A 20,412-nucleotide genomic window follows, 5' to 3' on the forward strand; every position below is an offset into this window, starting at 1 on the left:
GAAGGAACCTCCACCAGGCTCTGCCCACTGCTGAGCTGGGAATCTCCGGCAAGGGAGCCCTGCAGTAGCCAATCTGAGTATTTTCTGAGAATGAAAGCATCATTAATCAACACATTAATTATTAAAAGAAAACTAAACAAATGAGGCTACAGAATAAAAGTGTACAAGTTTTGAAAGCAGAGCATGATTTTTTTTCCAAGAGTTTTATTTATAAGTAGAACTTAATGATACAAGAAAGAAAGAAAAATACAGGACTTTATTCTGCCCCGAAGTGTGTAACCATACCATACATGACTACATTTCATATTGTAATACAAAGAACTAAAAGAACAAACTACAAAATTTGAAATTAAGAGTCATTGCATATGTGGTCAAGATAAATGGAGGGACTTCAGTAAAGAACTGAAACATACAGCAATTAGTCATTTAGTTACGACCCTGCAATAAAACACAACTTAGCAAAATAAGTGTTGTTTGCTTCCTAGTGTACAAGGACATACAATGTTAGAGCAGAAGCTGAAAGCCATTGGTGCCATGCAGTCCTGCCTGAGCGCTGCTGTCCGGGGGCTCCAGCCCAGTGCCCGCCTGCTCTGTCCCACACCGGCTCTGTCACCTTTCCCACGGTCCCAGCGGCCACCTCGACACCTCTGTTCTCACCTCAACACTGACAGCTCAAGTGCACTTCCAGTTGTTCCCCTCTGCTGCCCAAAACCAGCCCGAGGCATCGGCACCTCCCAGCCTGACACAGGCCTGCTCTGTCCACCCAGAGCTGCCTCCAGCTGCTCCACCCACCGGCCCTCCGTGCTTTCTGCTGCATGAATGTAAGGCATTAGTTCTCTGCTATTTTACCAATTGCAACATTTAATATTGTCCTAAAAGGTTACATCCATGTTCTGTTGTGTTACAGACACTTACTGTGAGTCAGTGTGTTGCCCTCACCCCCATGGAGTGTTGGGGTTTGCTGCTGTTAAACCTGAAATGCAAATTCTGGAAACCAGACCTGGTCACTGCCCCGCCGGCCCTGGGCCGGGGAAGGGCACCCGCTTTCCGGAGAATTCCACAAGCTTGACCTACCTGATCTTACACTACTTTTATAATTGGTGATAGACAGAAGCATGGCAATAACTGGGAAATAGTGAACTCAGTGGTGAGAGTGATTTGCCATGCTGCACATTAAACAAACATTTATAGCAAAAAGTGAAAATACACCTTTAGGGTTACACAGGATTTCTGTACTTGACCGCTGGCAACAACAACAAAAAGATTTAAAGAAACGCCAGCTTTCGTAAGTGAAAATGTAATTACTATAAAACAAGGTGAAATACTCAGTGTAATGCATTTACATTTTTATCAGTGGGAAGGAACAAACACAAAAGGCTGCACATGGGATTCATGCACAGCAAGGTTGCATGTGCAACAAAGGGATTTTTAAGAGGACAAAAAAAACTGTGCTAAGGCCCAAAATACACCTGCCCATGCTCCACACCACCAGCTGAAAAACTTCTGAAATACTTCTACTTCAGTCACTTTTTAACCTTTTCTAACAGCCAAATCACCACATGACTCAGCAAGGCAAGAGCAAAGACAGATTTCCCTTAAACTGTGATTCACTAGAAAGAAAAAAACAGGCCAAGATTGGGCTCTTTGAACACACAACATGAGCAGAACACACCACGGACATTTCAGTCCTAGACATCAAAGACTGATTTCACCAGCCAGTTATAAAATAAAACAAAGTGAAAAACACCTTCATTTTGTAACAACAGTGAGAAGGGGGGAAGAGAGGAAGCAATGGAGAGCCTCAAAGCTTGGCCAAGCCACAACCTGAACTCACAAGCTTGCAGAAGTTTACATGTCAGTTCAAGAATTCACCCCCCTTGAGAACACCACTGCAAAAGCATCCTCTCTAAAAGTTAAAATTTAAGAAATTTACTTGTGACTTGGAACAGAATATTGGAAAGAATACTTCTTGTGGTAAGCAATGGGTGTTTTATTTTTAATTGTGATTTTTTTATATTTTCTTTTGCAAAGCAGTGCAGGCTTTAAATTAAAAATAGTGAATCAATGCCTTCCACACGGAAGTCATTTACATTTGATTACTAACTAGGGATCAGATCTGTGGCAGCTGCTGAACACACAGGATTAGCACCTTTTTGGACATGAGTTTCTGGTTATAACCCTAAACAATCAAGCCATAACTTGAGGGGCTGGTTGGATTAATTGTGGCATTCATTTACATAGTAAGACAAAACACTCAGTACTCTGGTACATTCTAGTGGTTAATGGATTTTAAAATATGACAGTGTTTCTGCAGTGGGTTGGCCTTTAGGAGTCACTCTTCTTTTTGCTCTTCTTCAGGAAGGAAGGAGTGCGAAACTTCTTTTTCTTTTTTGATGGGGACTTCCCTGGAGATTCATCACTACCTGCATCAGCTGCTGTCCCCTCCTCAGCTGTTGGTGTCGCTGGCTCTTCAGTGGGTTGGGACTGGGGTTCCTTATTTTCCACTGCAGGTGGTTCCGTTTGGCTTTTGGGCACATCGTGATCACATCTCCCTTCCTCCTTTCCTAAGGGAGGGAAGCCGAGTGCTTCCGAAGGCTCATCGGGGGTGAGATCTGGGAGGGTTTGCTTGAAGGTTGCAGCATCACTGTCATCTCTGTAGGTCTGGTCCTGCCGTGTCTCTGGTGGACGGACAGACAGTGACAGTCAGTTTACAAAAGTGTCCCTGGAGCAGGGCAAGCGAAGCAAGTGGATGGTGAGCGCGTTCTAGAAGGAACTAATATATTTACTTTGCATGGAAGCCTTTGTTATAGGGCTGCTCTCCAGCTTTGGGCACAGAAGAAATAAAGATATTCCAAAGTTCTGTTTGTTTTTAAGCTTCTTCACACAGAACAGATAAAGCTGAATTTCATCAGTAAGAAAGTAATTGTTCAGACTGAGCTCCCATTTTCCTCCTGACATTTTCAGGCAACACAATATTTTAATGCAATAAAGCAGGAATTAAACCTACAGTTTTCATTGGCTTTGGGTAAGGTGTTTTGCAATTCCACACCTTTATTCTTATTTCTTTTGGAGAGATAAAACTAATTGCTGATTTGCAGTGATCCCATACATGCAAATCCATTAATTTCTAAATTGCTGGCTTGTCAATTTATAATCCCAGTGAAGGGATTTTCATCATATTCTTCCATGAGATCTAACTGATATTGCTTCAAAATAGAATTTCCTATCACAAAGGCTTCACTTTTTTTTTTTGCAAGATATGAGTACATATTATGGATTCCTATAAGTAAAATCCATGTAGTTTATCAAATAAAATGAGCTCAGCAGGTTATGCAATACAGCTTGTTTTGTTTATTGTATGTGATGCCAACAGCCAAACTCACCCTGTAAAAGGGAACATCAAGAGTCCAGTGGTAGCTGTTTGTCCAAAGGGAACTGAACCGCTCCTCCCTCACCTGCACCACTGTCCCCACTCACCGCTGTGCTTTAGGGACGCTCTGGTTAAGGCTCCTCTTTGTGCATGGCTTGAACAAGGAGCACTTTGTGGAGTTGCCTGCAATGCTCTCCGTGCACCGCAGCCGAGCAGTGTCCCGTTAGCTGTGCCACATCTATCCCCACTGATGTTACATAAGGAGGAATTGAGAGCAAAATCCAGGCCATGTTCATTGTGAGGCACAAATGAAAGGCAACTATTTTTTCCTCCTTTCAAGATCTTGTTTGTTTTAATTTGAAAAGACTGAAGGTTTTCACAAGAATTTACAGAAAATACTTGATGCTTTCACATTTTTCCTATAACAATGACAGTGTTCTTTCTACTTCTGCCAGATGGGATTAATAATTCTCTGATATATTGTAGAGGGCTCTGTTCTGTGAATGCCTGCTAGGAAGCAAACACATTTTCCCTAGAGCACCGTGAACTTCTAATAGGTTAAATAAACACCACACACTAGTATCCAGTGCAAAACACTCGGAATGCACAAGTTAGCAGTTTAAAAGTTATAATGCAGGCAGGATTTAAATCAGAGCAAAAAAGAGAAAGCAGTTATGTACAGTACAAGTTGCCTCCTGAAGCTGTAGTTTAGCCTGTCTATGTACAGCAAACATGAATTCATAAGAAACACCAGTTACAGCTCTTCACCACCACTACCCTGCTTTTGGATTTGACTTTTCAGGAATTAACTGTAAACATTGCTGAGCTCTTCTCCCTGGGATCCAGTGACAGGATGTGTGGGAATGTCTCAAAGCTGCAGCAGGGGAGGTTCAGACTGGACTCTGGGAAGTATTTCTTTACTGAAAGGGTGGCCAGACATTGAAATAGGCTTCCCACTGACTGAGAGCTGGTCAAGGCCCCAGGCCTGTCAGTGCTCAAGAGGCATTAGGACAATGAGCTTTAACTTTTGGTCAGTCCTGAGTTGGTTCAGACACTTGGACTAGATGCTCATTGTAGGTCATCCTAAGTAAAAAATATTGTATTGTATTCACTAGTTGGCCCAATTTTTAGAACAGGCATCACATTGGACTGTCAGATTTATTTTTTTTAGTAAGTTTAAAAGATAGTTTTGAAGTTTCAACAAAGGGATTAGAGATTGTTCAAATTAAAGAGTAGGAAGCTACAGGCATTCGAACAGCATTTGCCAGCTGGCCTGAGCATTGAATAAATACAAATGGATTTATAACTCATTAACCCAGGACTGCCATCCTTCCCAGTTTGTCAAGTTCCCATCATCCTTAATAAACAGATTAACATGATGCTGGAATCAAGTAAGCATCTGTTTATCTAGTTTGCTAAGGACAATATTTTACCAGAATTCGGAAGATTTACAAATTCCACATTCAATTAAGCTGGCACACAAACACCCTGCTATTCTACCCCTGGATGGATTTCAGTAACATAACTAGAAAGCTTTAAAAACATCTTTCTTGCTATTTACAGTTTAAGAACTTTCCTCAACATTTTAGAAGTTTTTTTTTTTAAAGAATCATGTTTACATCCATGCTCTCCCTTTATACACACACACACACATATATATACACTGGTTTAAAAGTTTAAAGCATAACATCAATATTTTGTGTGTGTTTACAATTCCCATTATTTATGAAAATAAATGTCTATGGGGTTTTGGTTTGATTTATTTTTCAACACAAAGATGTGGACAAACATACAAACTAGGCTATAACTAAGTTAAAAAACACTGGACTGATTTCAGCTACACTTAAATAGAAATAATATGATGAATCAAAGTTGAGAAGAGGTTGTATACTGAGAACATTGTCATTCAATACAACCTCCCCCAACCAAACTCATCATGGCGTGAACTTCCAGCTACTCCCTAAAATAAGCTTTGTATGTTTGTCCTGGAAAACTTCTACAACTAGAAGAGTTTGTTGAACACAATTCCCTGTTTAAAAGAACTTTCAGGTTTTAGAACTTTATCAGTAACATCACAGGTTTCATACCTATGACAAACACACTGACTTTTGGATATAACAGGACATACAAACATCCTTATTCCTTTAAAGCATAATCCGAAGGAACCCTGCAGAGCTAGCCAAGACAGTTGTAGAAATTGCTGCCACCAAGTACTTGCTGTTATTCCTTGGCTGGAATTTGAACTCCATACAGTTAACACAAAACATAGGAGTAGTCCCATATCCATTTCCATGCAGAAGTCTGCTGGGTAAATTTAAATCCATGTCAGTGGATTTTGCTCTGGAATAGATTAGGAACTCTTCTGTTTTGTAACCAGGCCCAAGCTGTGTGGGCAGCAGCAAACTGTTGGGGCAGAAACTCCCAGGGCTGTTTCAGCTATATCTGCCAGGCAACTTCAGACTATTCCTTTTAAATTGAGGAATCAGACACACAGATATGGAAACACGAAGGGTGACTTTCACAGTCTCTCTCAAAGGGGGAGTGTGCTTTAACATGAGATCTGCAACTGCCTGGAATTACATGGAACTGAGAACTAAAGAAATCAACATCTCAACTGAAGAAGCCTGCTTTTTTTAAAAAAAAGCAAAACCAAAAGAAACCTTAGTAAACAAAGATGCAAGAGTGAAGCAAAGCACAAAAGCAGGTCAGAGTATGGAATGATACTTACTATGGTAACAGGTATTCTTTAGCATATCCATCTCCTGTTTGTAACGCAGCCACAAGAAGAAAAAAGCACAAGTAGAGAATCTATGCATTCATCACAGCCATTGTGTTACGTTAGAAGAATGGTTGCAACCATTCTTGTAGAAAACAGAATGAGATGAAGTAGTGAATGGCAGACTAAGACAAGTGATATATCCAATGTACAAGGTAAAGGAAACAAGACAATAATTGGATTACACCTGATCAAGACTATAATTTTATCCTTTTTTAAGGGAATCAACTTTAGCAGCCCTGCTCACATTTTAGTTAAAACTATGATGAAAAGTGAGCAAATAATCAAATTTCGATTCAAATTGAGTAGGAAAAATCTTTACTAAAGTGTAATCCAAGTACAATAATGTTTAAGAAATGTGCAATCAGTGAAGAAGATTTACCAAGGCATATAGATGAGTGCCTGGTTCACCATCAGACACTATTTCATTTAGTGAGAGCAATTATCTCGCAGAAATGTACAAAAAGGTAAATCGGTTGAGAAACACCAAGAGATGACAAGGCAATTCTGAAGAGATGGAAATTTGTCTTTGTATTAATGCACACTTCTTTATTATTGTAAACAAAACTCCTGTTAGACTCACAGTTCAGTGGAGTGTCTCGTAGGTAGTACAACAATGAAACAAGAAGTACTGACTGTTATTAGCTCTAGTTCATGACCTCCCATGCGTCAGTCACTAAGGATGCAGTTACTGGCTCCCCCCCCACGGCAGCAGAACGTACCTTCCTCTATTTTAATTGGTGTGCTGGGAGGAGTGCGAGCTGAACTGGGGTCAGGGGGGCTTTTCTCTTTTTCTGGCCTGCCGTCTTCTGAGGGCTCTGGAGATGTAGGCAAAGAGGAATTAAAAAGGCAAATAAAACCTCTCAGCATGTAAGAAAACAAGTGTCCTTATGCTCCATGCACAAAAGATACCAATACATTTTTCTGAATCAAAATTCTGCCAGGATATTAAATAATACCAAAACAAGCAAAAGAAAATTAAACAATAGTTTGATACCAACAAAACTGTTCAAGTTGCTGTTGTGCTCTGTAGGTCTTTTTGGAGGTTTTTTTTTTCTTTAAGAGGGCATGAATAATTAAATAATTTATGAATTGGTTTATGCTGCTGTTATAAAGAAAACTTGTGAGGAAAAACCACAAGGAAGCTATAAACAAATATGGAGGAAGGAATATGCTCCCAGGCCTACACAAGATAACATTCTTTTGCTTGTTTTGTATTGCTGAAATTTGGAGTAAACAAAATTGCATCCCGAAAGAAAAGAAGACTGCATAGATAATCAGAAAAACATGCAATAATTATGATTCCAAACAGATTTCACAGTGGTTTGAGTATTTGTTATTAGTAAGGAGGACTTGAGTATTAGTCCCCCTTGCATCCAGCTTTATAATAGCCCTAGATTCAAAGGAGAACATTAATAGAGTACACCATATATTGGGAACAACACTAAAGCATTGTTCCATCCAGTTCACCTACACAATTAAAGTGAAATCAGTCCCACAGACAAGTCAACTGACAGAATCTCCACATGGTGTAGATAAAGAGGTTGTTCCTTGGATTACAAGCACAGCTGTACCATGTTAGTAATACCTGAGGCCTCAGCCAAAAGGTCAGGATCAGACCTTAAAGCTTTGATCACTGCAGTATGAAATTCCTTATGGGAGGACTTCTGCCCATCTGGCTCTTCTCCATTTAGATGTGGGATGATTTGCTGCATGGGCTGACAAGAAACCCGTGCAGCAGCAAACTGAATGTTAGCTAAAGACTTAGACAGTGATGATATGTCACGATCCTGTAAAGTCTTCGTATCTGTTCCTTGAAAGGTGTTTGATCTGCCTTTCAAATCCAGAGATTTTTTATCTGACGTGTTTTGCTCACTGATGGTCTGATTTCTAAGCACTGCACTCTGTTCCCCAGCTGGTGTCTGTCTCAGTAACACAGTCTCTCCATATTTTGATACCTTATCTAAGAAGGATGTGGCATTGTTACTGAGAGAATAAAGGTATGCAGTTAAACAAGCATGACAGCATGGCATCCCATCCCATCCCACTCCACCCCACCCAGTACTTCATAAACCAAACACAACCCTTCCTACACTGTGGTCCCAGAAGCAGGGAACACACACTATAAAAGAAACAGCACTTTGGGTTCTAGCATCACTCAAATTCAAAACTTCACAACAGATGAGCATTGTAACTATCATCCCTTAAAATTATACTGAAGTAAAGCAGGAGAAACACTTCAGATGCAGCAACAGCCTCTTTTTATAGCCCAAATCTGTCATAATTCTAGGATAATTGAAAAAGTCCATTTTGGTAGAAGTGCCCAAGACATTGCATTTCCAAGCAACAATCAATGTTATTCTGTATCTTCTCCATTTAACCTATTTCTCAAATCTCAATTTTCAGTGACTTAAAAAACCTGCCGTGTTGCTGCTATAAAGCATCACCATTCCCTCACCTTAGCCTAGGCTCCAGGGCAAGGGAAACAAAGCATACAAAAACCAGTACTGAAACACATTGTTTTGACTGAAGTTTCAAGCTTTCAACTTCCTACCAGCAGGAGTAACTAGGACAATTTTGGAGTGAGATCTATGCATTTTACAGAACACAAAACAATTAGATCACACATTTTATATGTAATATACTTTTCCAATTTCTAATTCACGCTGGAAAAACAGAAACATACAAAAACTAGGTAATTTACCCATGGCCTCTGCAGGTAACCCACTTTCCAATTACCAAGAAACTTGCTGGTACCACAGTCTATTGTAGAAAAAACACACACAGAGAAACCAACCTTCTGGTCCCTTCTGCTTTCTTTCTACTTCCTTGCGATATTCTTCCAGTTCTCGATCAGTGAGTTTATTGAAGGGATTTGGTCCTGTTGTGCTCACTATGACTTTTGGTTGATATTCTTTCTCAATTATTGCCTTTGATGCAGTCACCAGCTCTCCCTGGCAAAAGAAAATTAAGATACATTGGGAATCAAGCAGTAACTTGTAGAACCTTTAGAGGCACAGAGGCTACAAAGCAACCAAAAACAAAACAAAAATATAACCTTGAAAATGCTACTTTTTCCTCTTTTAGATTAAAAAAAAAAAATCTATGAGATTTTTTTTTTATTTGATTCATAGGAGGTTAATATAAAGGAGAAGACAGGTCTCCACCAGGGAATATCCACCATTAAGCAGTATATCAAATAGCAGCCAAACAGTCTAGCTGAATTACATCTCAAGTCACAAAAGTATATAAAGTTTCTTTTTCTTGCCACAAAAGAAACATGATAGCAGGTCCACCTGCATGGCAATCTGGGCACAGAATACTCGTAAAGGGTCAAGAACTCATCTCATAGGTATTTTTGTTTCTGTTTTGTTTTGGCTTTTATTATTATTATTTTGCTTTGGATTTTTGTTTTGCTTTGTATTTTTTTAATAACAGAAAAGCCATTTCTAGCAGCTACTTCATTACACCTAACAGATGTTACAGTAAAAAGCCACCTTGTATATGTTCTGTATACACCAGATTAACAGTTTATTATAAGCAATTTTAAAGCAATTAAGGTTAACTGTAATCTGGTACAAGTTAGCATGTTTACATCTATAACATTTGTCACATAAGCCAGATAAAAAGTTATACAAATAAAAATATAGCGAGCAATTCTAAGCACAGTAAGTTCCAGTGGACAGAAGCAGCTGCATCAGAGATTCTCTAATGTTAAAGTTTTTAGTTTTTCTTCTCTAATCCTATAGTAAAGGCTACAGCCACTGGATTTTCATTGTCTCATGTACAGAAAATGCTTGCCTGGAGATAGCTGCACTATCTCTCAAATGACTTGTCTAAGCATTTGGTTTTTTCCATTGTACATACAGAACTCTGACACTTGTTCATTAATGACAGAAGTGTGACCTGTGCCCCATGTCTTGGTGACACCCAAACTGTCTTCACTATCAAAAAGAGTTATTTGAACTCCATTATTAGGTATGAGCTACTGATTGACCCAGATCATCTCCATATTCAAATGTTGTCTGTACCAATATTTAGAAGAACGCATTAGAAAGTGCAGTTCAGTGCCTGAAGAGAGACAAACATCCCATTCCATGGCCCCACTTCATGGACATGCACAGGATGGCCACTGGACAATTGATGATGCAAGTAGACAGAAGGTTGGTTTGGATGGCAAGAGCTGCTTTGGACATGTTGCCAGCACCAAAAAGGTGACAGACAAGACTGTCTGGATGGAAGGAGGACAGGAGCAGTTCTGAAAGCTTGATGAGAGATCTCCAGAAATCTGGTCCAGAGCAATTCAGGGAGGTAAGATGCTTGTTAGATTCTATGCTGCTCTTCAGGAAGAAAACACCAGCCAGAAGTACCAAAGAACAAATAGCATAACAATACATCTCCACTGCAAGACTCTGAAAGGTGCTGCAGGAGAGAAATATCTCTAAAACATTACAGATCACTTCCATTTCTCCATTCAAATAAGAGGAAATGTCATTTTACATGCAGAATGTCAGTAGAATGTCAGAAGCCTTTACTCAACTGTATTCATGAAGCATTGATTTGACAGTAACAGAAGATGATGCATGAAAGGGTCAGAGAAACATCAACCTTTGTACAATTCTAATTGTTATGCAGAAAATTCAAAACACCCCTAAAACTAGGACTCAGCTTTTAATGATGGCAGAAAACTGATGCCCATAGAAATTTTATATTTCCTTTTCTGTCTCTGCCCACTCTTCAAACTAAGCCCATTGTTTTAACTGAAACTCAGCATAAGCAGCAGGACCTCAAAGCATTGATCTCAGGCAGAGTTTCTAGAGTTTTCTGGGTACAAGAGAGGAACAAGACACACAGTATCTATTAGTATCCCTGGAATTTCTAAGAAACTTTGAATGTTGCAAGTTAAATCCAGAATCACTGGGTAGAAAAACTTCTAATGAAACAAATGCCTGTTGATTAAATGGTGACAAACAGAAAGACAGGCAGTTTGCAGACGCCTGGTGCACTGGCAGGACGTGTTCTACTTTTGAGAGTACCTTTGTTAAATACTGGGAATAAAAGCAGCAAATCAAGCTTATCACATTTACTAGATGAAAAAAAAAAAAAAAGAAATCAAAATGAAACCCTCACAAAAAACACCCACGATCAGTGCAAACAGTATTTGTACTTGCTGAGTAGATTTGACCCAAGAGAAGCAGCACTGAAAAGATTAGAGGCAACAACATTGGATCATAAAAGCAGAAAAATTATGCAAGAGATCAGAAAGGAAAACATCTGATCAGCTGAAAGCTGATTCCAGATTAACACATCCAGTTTTATTCAGTATCAATAATATGGAAACAATTCAAAGGCCACCAAAGAAAATCATACTGGGGACTGAGTCTATGTGGGATATAAATTATAGTAGTATGTCAGTAAGTTCTGCAATGTGGTTACTCTAAACCATCATTACTTCCAAATCAAGAAGCAGATATGTTCTACTTCACAGAACAGGCCACAGAGCAGCCTTCTAAGAATTCAAATAAAAATATACAACACAAGATGAAACATGGGACAGAAAGAAAACAACTATAGAAGGACTAAAAAGACAGTACAGAACACATTTCTAAGTGTTAAATGTGACACTAAAATAGACAAGACTTTACAGAGCTATCACCATGACCATGCCATTCAGAGATTCCTAGGAATGTTCAGAAAAACTGAACAGGAAAATTAGTCTGGAGTTACTTCCAGTATTAAAGAGCCTGTAGTGAGGGAATAAATTCCCACAGACTCACACTCTGTTTCAACATAAGATGACATGAAAAAAAAAGAATATTCTAGTGATCTCATCAGGATTATGTTGATCCTAGTATTACTTTGATGATGATTCCAAAGGTATTTAGATGACTATTTGAAATTTGATCACATGTGTATGCACTGAAATATCAACAGCATTTCCTCCACTGTAAGAAACACAGGACAGATTATATTAGTGAAGAGACTGCATTTTCACTCTGTAAGGGCATACACACCCACAGACACAAAGGGAAAGTAATTTACGGCTAATTATATGCAATGTAACTTCATATTAAACCTGGACCTCATACTTCCTACATGAAAATGTTAGAAAATTAAGTCATTTTGTAACTTCTACAGCAAAATTGGTTTTTAGAGAAAAATTCAAAACCGACCATTATTTATCAGGCAAGCACTTCACCTTATTCTCAGGGATAAATACGACTGACACTTTATAAACACCAATTCTTCTTTCAATCAGACAGGAGGTTCATAATAATGGCCTCAGTTAACAATTGCTCCTAATACAATCTGACATTAATGCAGTGCCTTTATCCGAAACAAGATTCCTGAGGTACTGCTCATGTAGAAGACACCACTCAAACCCAGTGCCACCTCTGGGGCAGCACAGAGAGTCTGCATTAAGAACAAAGTCAAAGAATTTCCATTCTAAAGGAAGAGACAAAATGGGTGAATCCCCTTCTATTTAAAATTACTGAAAATTCATGTGAATTTATTTTCTTATGAGACTGCAGAATGGTTGTTGGTAAGAATAACCAACATTCCCTGTCAATCAGCCAAGACTGCAGCAGAAGCTTGGTTAACCAAGTCTGAACAGGAATAAAATTACATGATGCACAAGGAGGTTGTGTTGCAACATGGCCAGGACTTCTCAGAAGATGGATAAAGCAAGCAACAAGGCAAGATGGAGTATTCACTGCTGCAGCCATAGGCACAGGAGCTCAAAGCACCACATGCATACTGTACACAAGGAGGCATTTTTTTTCATCCAAAATAGTGTGCATTAGTATTTGATACAAATCATAGTGTTAACTGAAAACATAATGCATTGCAAGTGTTACTGCAATTACATGAAACTTTTTACATGAACTTTGTCATTGAATATCAAAGAAATTTGTCAATTGAGAACTTGTAATTGTCTGGTACCTAAAAGTTCCTGAGTCCTTGATGTACAGGATTCTTCAGTTTCATTGAAATTTTCAGGTGAGGTTTGTACAGGCATCATAAGATTGCTTACACTTCCTTTATTCCACAAACCACAATTTTTTTTGTGGCAGAATCTTTCAAGGAAATTTCTCTGGTGGTTTTCTTTTGTTGCTGTCATGTTTAGACTCATTGCATTTTCTGGTTTGGGTGACTTTTTATAGAAGGAGGTTGTTTGGTTTGGGGTGCTTTTATTTGTTTGTTTGTTTTGGTCTTGCATCTTGACTTGTTTTTATTCCCCAAACAGGAAATTATTCAGCATATAAGGTCACAATCCATACTAAAATAATAAAGATTATGAAATAGGCCACTTCTATTTCATAATTACTCCTGTAATTTACACTGTGATCTAATTTTACACACTATTTCAGGCAGAAAGCACTTTCATGACACCACAGAAAAATGAAACAAATAATTTGGATATCTAAACCCTAACAGGATACTAATAGACAAAATCACATAACCAACAGACCATTTGCTGGTTCTCTGCCATCTATGAAAATGCATGTAAACTATCTGCCCACTTTTATAGAAAAACTGTGTCATTGTTTGAACATAATACTTGAAATATATCACTGTTTAAAAAACACCTGTGTTGTGATAATTATGATAAAAGTAGTTTTTCACTTTGAAGGTATTAAGTGGGAAATAAAAGCCATGCAATGTCTAGAAGAATTTGGCTTTATTTTATTTTTTGTCTTAAGCTCAGAAATGGTGTTTTATTATTTTTCCTTTCAGAATATGGACAAAACAGACTGGAATGGGGAAAACATGACCATCATATTCTTAGTACAATCCAAGTATCTATAACACAAACTGGCTCATCACACTTTAGAAAGAGTTATAAAAGCACAAGGTTTCCAACAATGACATAATTCAAAATTCTGGCTCTTTTTCCACGCAAAAGCTATTCTGATAATGAGGTGTTTAGGCACGACCTAAAACCAAGATTTAAGAATTTTTTAGGTAAAACACTGGAGCAGAGGAGGCACTGATGTTTATTTACACACTGTGCTTCCACACTAGATGTGCCTTCATGCTGTTTGCAGTGAGCAGCTGCTCCATTCAGCCAGCCCCAAGGACTGCCCACCCCAACATGCTCACACCTCCTGAACTTACTCTGTATTTAACAGATATTATGTAAGCCCAAACATGACTACAAGTGTGAAAGCCAATCGATTGTGCATGTGTGGGGCATTACTTAGCAACTCTAGTAGCTAACTGCAGGAAGCTTTAAGGAAGCCAGGCATCCAGCACTCTGGGGTCAAGAGCTGACAGTGTTTGTCACTTAACACACAGAGTATCTCCAGAATTACACTGATGTAATCAGGCAGAGATTAAACTAACTCTACATTGATCTCAAATTAGAATAATTCAACAGTAACAGCAGGCATAAACAAACCCTCTATATGCAGGACCTGAGCAGCACCTTAACATCAAAAAGTGTTTCCCCACTGGCTCCTACAGACAAAGACCAAGATCCTCAAGACACTCTTAACAGAGTAAAGTAACTGCTTGCATCATCGCATATACATAATTTGAAGATCCATTTAGTTTCATTTTTTAAAGTTTTCTAGCCAAATAATTTCTAACAGAGGAAAAAGGTCAGGGTAAGGAGAGGTTAAATGAAGGGTGAACAACAGTATTTAGAGCAGTATGACAGGGCAGTACCTTTCTAACAGACAGAGATTTAGCAGGACTAAAGGCCTGCTCTGTGAGATCGAGCCCTTCAATAGATTCCGTACAGTCTGAGAGGGGAGCATCCTGCAACAGTAAATTGAGTAAACAGAGCAAACCGAGCCCGGGCTTTACAACATCAACCAAAAGCATTGTGATGCTTGCTAAAAACATGCAAAGAAACAGTAACTGGTAAATGAAATTGCATATGACAATGAACTGACATGCACACAATATGACACCCAACATGAATAATGCCGTGGTCATGATAAAACTTGCCAATTTTTAAAAAGTATATCAGAAAATATCTGGGGCAGTTGAAAGCACTTGGATATAAAAAGCTTTATTCAGCTATACACTATAGCTGTACAGCTCCAATTCTCACTTTACTTGAAAATATGATTTATAGTCTTTTTTATACATACAGATATCCTGCTTTTAAGTTTCATTGATGCAATAGATTTTTCCCAAACTGTTCTTCAAATAAAATATTATGAAGCATGAAATCTCATATTTAACATGAAACACTACTGCCCCATAGTGAGCCTGGTGTGCCCAGTATTAATCCTTCAAGACACATAAACTCAGAAATCAAACAAAAAGCTGTCACAAAGCCCAACTAGTTTTGAACAAGAATCTAATATATTCATAAGAGTATAAATTAGGCTGCTGAATTTCATGCATTACATTCAGAAAAAAAACCAAGAAGCATCCTCCACAGACATGCTTGGGCTACATGGCTGAAGCCTCTAAATTTCTGACCCTAAGCACTCTTGCAAAGACAATGATGTTACCTCTAAGACTTACCTTATAAACAGTTACTCTCTGCCAATTAAAGAATAATTTCATAGTGATATATTAGGTGAAAGCAGAGGATATTGCAGATTAAGCTGACAGTTTTAGGAATTTAATACTCTCACCTGTACAAGGCTCCTGTCCACAACTACCCCAGAAAGAACCTGTGACTGAGGGCCTGCCGTTTTAATATCTTGCAAATTCTGCTCTCGGATCTGCAAAGGAAAGTAGCAGAATGAACAACAAGCACGTGAACAACAGAGAAAAGCTGATCACATTTTTGTGTCTGAAATAGGGTAAGTGAACCTGTCAACAGGCAACAACCAGTACTGATTGCTGTAGCCACAGGGCTATCAAATGAAGCTGAGTTTATAAACATCACTCATATATAAACATTCAGGCTCCTGGCTGTTTCCTCTCATTTCTCAGAATTTAGTCTTTAAGTACCACAAAAGGTGTTGTCCTTTGCTTTTGAGTACTAGGTCATGGTAAAACAGGTAACAGACATCTCCAGTTTGTGAAAAGTGAGGAGAAACAGAAGCAATACCTCTGTACTTTTCTTTCTATTGTATCTGATCAGTCACTTGCAGGTTTCTGCCATTAGTTACCTATAAGGCATCACAACATCATCATCTTATAGGACTGCCTGTAAAACACTGCACAACTTTCCCTTTTTGTATCCAGTCAGGATCACATCCTCAAAAGGACATGCAAATAATTTCTCTGTGGATAAACTGACACTCTGCTGTTCTCATAAACACCCCTTTTGTTGCATTCTAAACACCTCCCAGTTCCTTCAATATGGAGGATGGGAACAGAATTTAGACCTTTAAACCTAGGTATTACTAGTCAAATTAGATATCCTTCAATGGTAAAGAATTCATAACAACTGACTCAAAATTTATTTCTAAAATATTCTGGTTCTCGTTCCAAGATAAATGAAGAAAAGCGTGCATCCTAAAAGATCTCTACTTACAACTAAAACCAACATTCAGTTTATAAAAATATATATATACACAAATACACAAGCAAGAAGTATCATTAATAGTTGGTATCTCAGAAAGTGCAAGAATCCCCCAGCTTTTTCACTTGTTTCTGATTTACTACTCTTCTCATCACCGAGAAGATACAGAATTTGAAGACTCAGTCACTTCATTCAGGTTTTTAATAAAGCAATATTTGTGTATGAAACACAAAGAAACTGCTTGGAAATGTCACAGTATTTCTCATTTCAGGTGTTATTATTTTACAGTGCCAAGCATAGGTTCTGTCAGTCATATATAGATTACAGTAATTTCACGATCATAAGCCGCACTGAGTATAAGCCGCACTTCTGGGTTTCAGCAACTTTTTGGTTCTTTGTCCATACATAAGCCGTACCTGATTATAAGCCACATGTTACAATACAGAGTGTGATAAAAGGTATCTGTTCTATCACCATCTGTTGAGGGTGGGGACAGTGATCCTTATCTCTGTGGCAGATATTCTGCTAATGGGCCATCCATTGAAACCAGGCAGGGCATTGTTCTTTATCTTTTCACAACCCATCCTTCCTCCAGAGAGTCATTTTCTGCTAATGGCCCATTGAGTCCCACTGTGTGGCTGATAAAATTACTGCATCCCATTGGAAGTTGCTCCAGCCAGGGGGAAGAGCCCAGTGTTTCTTACCAAGATAAAAACAGAGGTTTTGGGACACTAAGGGAGCCCCTTTCTCCACTGGACTCCAGACGAAAACCGGATTTCTCCACATCACCACTGGACCTCCGGAGGGAAACTGCACCTTGTACAGGAGCACTGCTCCAACTGAACCACATCTGTCACTGCAGGAGGATGCAGCCACCATTTAATGGGACTGCTACCAACACCCTGCCTGACGGGGTGTCAGGTTGTACTCTGACTTTGTCAGGGTTTGGAGTTTGTTTCTTTGTAGTACTGTATTTCTATTTTGATTTCCCTAGAAAAGAACTGTTATTCCTAATTTCCATATCTTTACCTGAAAGCCCCTTGATTTCCAAATTATAATAATTTGGAGGGAAGAGGTTTATATTCTCCATTTCAAAGAGAAGTTCCTGCCTTTCTCAGCAGACACCTGTCCTCCAAACTAAAACAGCAACTTTTCGTTCTTTGTCCATATATAAGCCACACCTGATTATAAGCCGCACTTTGGGTTCAGACCAAAATTTTAGTCAAAATGGTGCGGCTTATAATCGTGAAATTACTGTATTTTAGATTCCTGCTATTTAGTATCCCTGCACACAGCCTTTCTTTGACAGAATCCCCATGTTCCATGTGGCCATCAGTTAGAGGTATCAAAACAATGCAGAACAAGTTAAACATTAAGAAGATACCAGGGCATATTTTATACTGTAAAAGAAATAAAGTGGAAAAAACCCCAATCCATTTATTGCTTTCTTGTTGGTAGATTGGACAAGAAGATCTGAAATTCAAAACCTGGAAAATTAACTGCAAGGCCATTTCAAAAAGATTAACTTGCAGTTCCAAAGACACACACAAAAAAAGTCTGCAACAAGCACAGCATCTTGTAATACAGTACACTGAAATATGGAGAGGGATCTGTAGACTACTTTGCCTAGGCCACAAAATTTTAACTGATGTTACCAAAACAGGAAAACAGGTCACTAATGTAAAACTATGATCTCAAGGTACAGAATTCCTACCATAAACTCACGACTGGCTGTTTCAGAGGTACCCTGCAAATAGTCTAAGAAAAATTAAAGTCTTCATATAGGGAACAGAAATACTCACTTTTTCCAAGAGGAGTTCAGGAAATTTAGGAATTGTTTCATTATTTAGTTATAAAGGCACAGGACAACACCAGAACTGTTACTGAGCCCCCAAAATGTCATTATAACAAGTAAGTTAGTTCATTACAAGCACACAACTTAATTGAGATGATGACCAAAAAAAAAAAAAGTTACTTTACTGCTATTACAAACCTTGTTCCTCATTTCTTGGACCTCCTTTGGATTGGTGTTCAATGGAACAAACAGATTAGGGACAGCAGAGGTGGCAGTTCTATGTCCATCCTCTTTAGTCCACTGTAACATCAAGAACAGTTGCAGAGTCAGAACTGCTGTAATGGCTATGGACACTCAGAGCAGCAAAGTCACATCACAGTTGATCATGCATCATACAGTGCAGAGAACTGAACCAATGATTGCATTCTTCTATTCATTCCTAAGTTGCTTTCTTCTTCAGTAATATAAACAATACCTTCAGATACATTTCTAGAGATCAGAACCATTCTATCAAGTTAGTAACAACAACACCTAGAGAGCCAGTTAATTAGCAAATAATTTTTACCCAAAACAATACCATTCCTATGTGCAGTTCAGAGATTATGAAGACTGAGGGGTTTTAAAGCTGGTTTTCTGAACACTTGACCACACTGACAGCTGCAGTGCCTTGTGTTTCTAAAAACCACCTACTTCTCACTTTATGAATAGATATATCAAGACAGGAGTAGGAAAATGCCAATGTAATTACTCATTTTTAAGGTCATTTTTAATCAGAAATTTCTCAATGAGTTCATACTTGTTTAAAAAGGACACTATTCCTTACCCAAACAGAAGTAGAGCAAGATCTAAGGCATGAGCTTAAACCCTGTTACTGCTATTTTCATTTTCTGCACTGGGTGTTTTTACAAAATAACACAAGAGAGACAGAGAGATCATTGATTCAATCCTCTGGTACCCAACAAACATCAAAGCAAACTTAAAGCATAAGATGACAGAAGTATGAAAAGCAATGTGATGTCACTAACCAGGTTTAGTGAATGATTCTGTACTGTGAAGCAAGAGTGGGCATCACCAAAGTTTTGCATTAAAACAAGCTACTTCAGCAAAATGATATTACCAGAATTAGTTTCTGCACAAACAAAGAGCTGTACCAGCACAGCAACCTAAAGGAACAGTTTGGTGATGTCAAATATTTTATAACTCATAGCTCAGAAGGTTACAAAAATATCCCAAACACAAGCTTTAAGCGCTTCATGGGTTCTTCATAGAAGGTTGCTTTACTTGATCTGTGCATTTAGTATGGAGTCATGTTCAATTTGATGCACAACTAACTCATTATCTTGATATATTTACTTTGTACAGTGTCCTAATTTCCAATCACTATTGCATAAAAAATGCACTGAACAGTAAAGCAAACCTGTTTATAGAGCAAATGCTATGCATTTTTTCCTGAGTAACTTCAAGAAACAACAAGATAGCCAGAAATTGTCAGACTTCAGAAAGCAACAGAATTTTAAAATGCTTTGCAACTGTAAAGTAAAAAATGGAATGAACATGGAGCTGTGAAATACTCACTGATGATTATCTTCTCAGATAAAAACTACTCCAGCTTTTTATTAAAGATAGTTTTTAGTCAAAACATATATATATAAACAACCTCAATATAACAAGCCACTTTAGGTTAATAGCAAACATTAAAAAATTTAAATACACGAACCTCTTGTACTGTATGAAATTATCTATTGCTTCAGTATATCATAAAACAAGACTAGTTTGTGACAAAGAATTTTGCTTCAGTCTTTCACTGATGATTTCAAATATGAAATCCTACCTACTTTGTGAGCTGAGGCTGAAAAGCACAAACTGGTCCACACAAATACATAGCTTTAAGCTATGGTAAAACCTCTATTTGATCAAGATAAATCTGCATCAATATAACAAAACTATATTTCATCAAGGCAAAGCTATAATCAAGGTTAAATGGTAATTTAGCTTAGTGACATGTTGATAGTACAAACAATGTATTTATTAAT

General features: G+C 38.2%; 1 protein-coding gene across 13 annotated transcripts in view; it reads right to left on the reverse strand.

Annotated features, from left to right (window-relative positions):
* Window positions 1-184: 184 nt before the first annotated feature.
* The window catches only part of ADD1 (adducin 1), a 64,743-nt gene continuing 44,515 nt past the window's right edge, over window positions 185-20,412 (reverse strand). For 3 of the 13 annotated variants that reach the window (XM_033060095.2, XM_033060092.2, XM_033060093.2), the window contains exons 11-17: window positions 18,578-18,679; window positions 15,746-15,835; window positions 15,633-15,650; window positions 14,820-14,912; window positions 8,944-9,100; window positions 6,869-6,964; window positions 185-2,678 (exon numbers count right to left, since the gene is read on the reverse strand). In XM_033060095.2, coding sequence (XP_032915986.1) covers window positions 2,326-2,678; window positions 6,869-6,964; window positions 8,944-9,100; window positions 14,820-14,912; window positions 15,633-15,650; window positions 15,746-15,835; window positions 18,578-18,679 — 909 coding nt within the window. In that variant the 3' untranslated portion in view covers window positions 185-2,325. Of the gene's footprint in view, window positions 2,679-6,097; window positions 6,133-6,868; window positions 6,965-8,943; window positions 9,101-14,819; window positions 14,913-15,632; window positions 15,651-15,745; window positions 15,836-18,577; window positions 18,680-20,412 lie in introns of those variants that run through there. The other 10 variants (XM_033060098.2, XM_033060094.2, XM_033060101.2 and 7 more) reach the window with 6 other exon arrangements.

This window comes from Catharus ustulatus, chromosome 5 (genome assembly GCF_009819885.2).
Source record: "Catharus ustulatus isolate bCatUst1 chromosome 5, bCatUst1.pri.v2, whole genome shotgun sequence".
In the NCBI taxonomy this organism is placed as follows: Eukaryota; Metazoa; Chordata; class Aves; order Passeriformes; family Turdidae; genus Catharus; species Catharus ustulatus.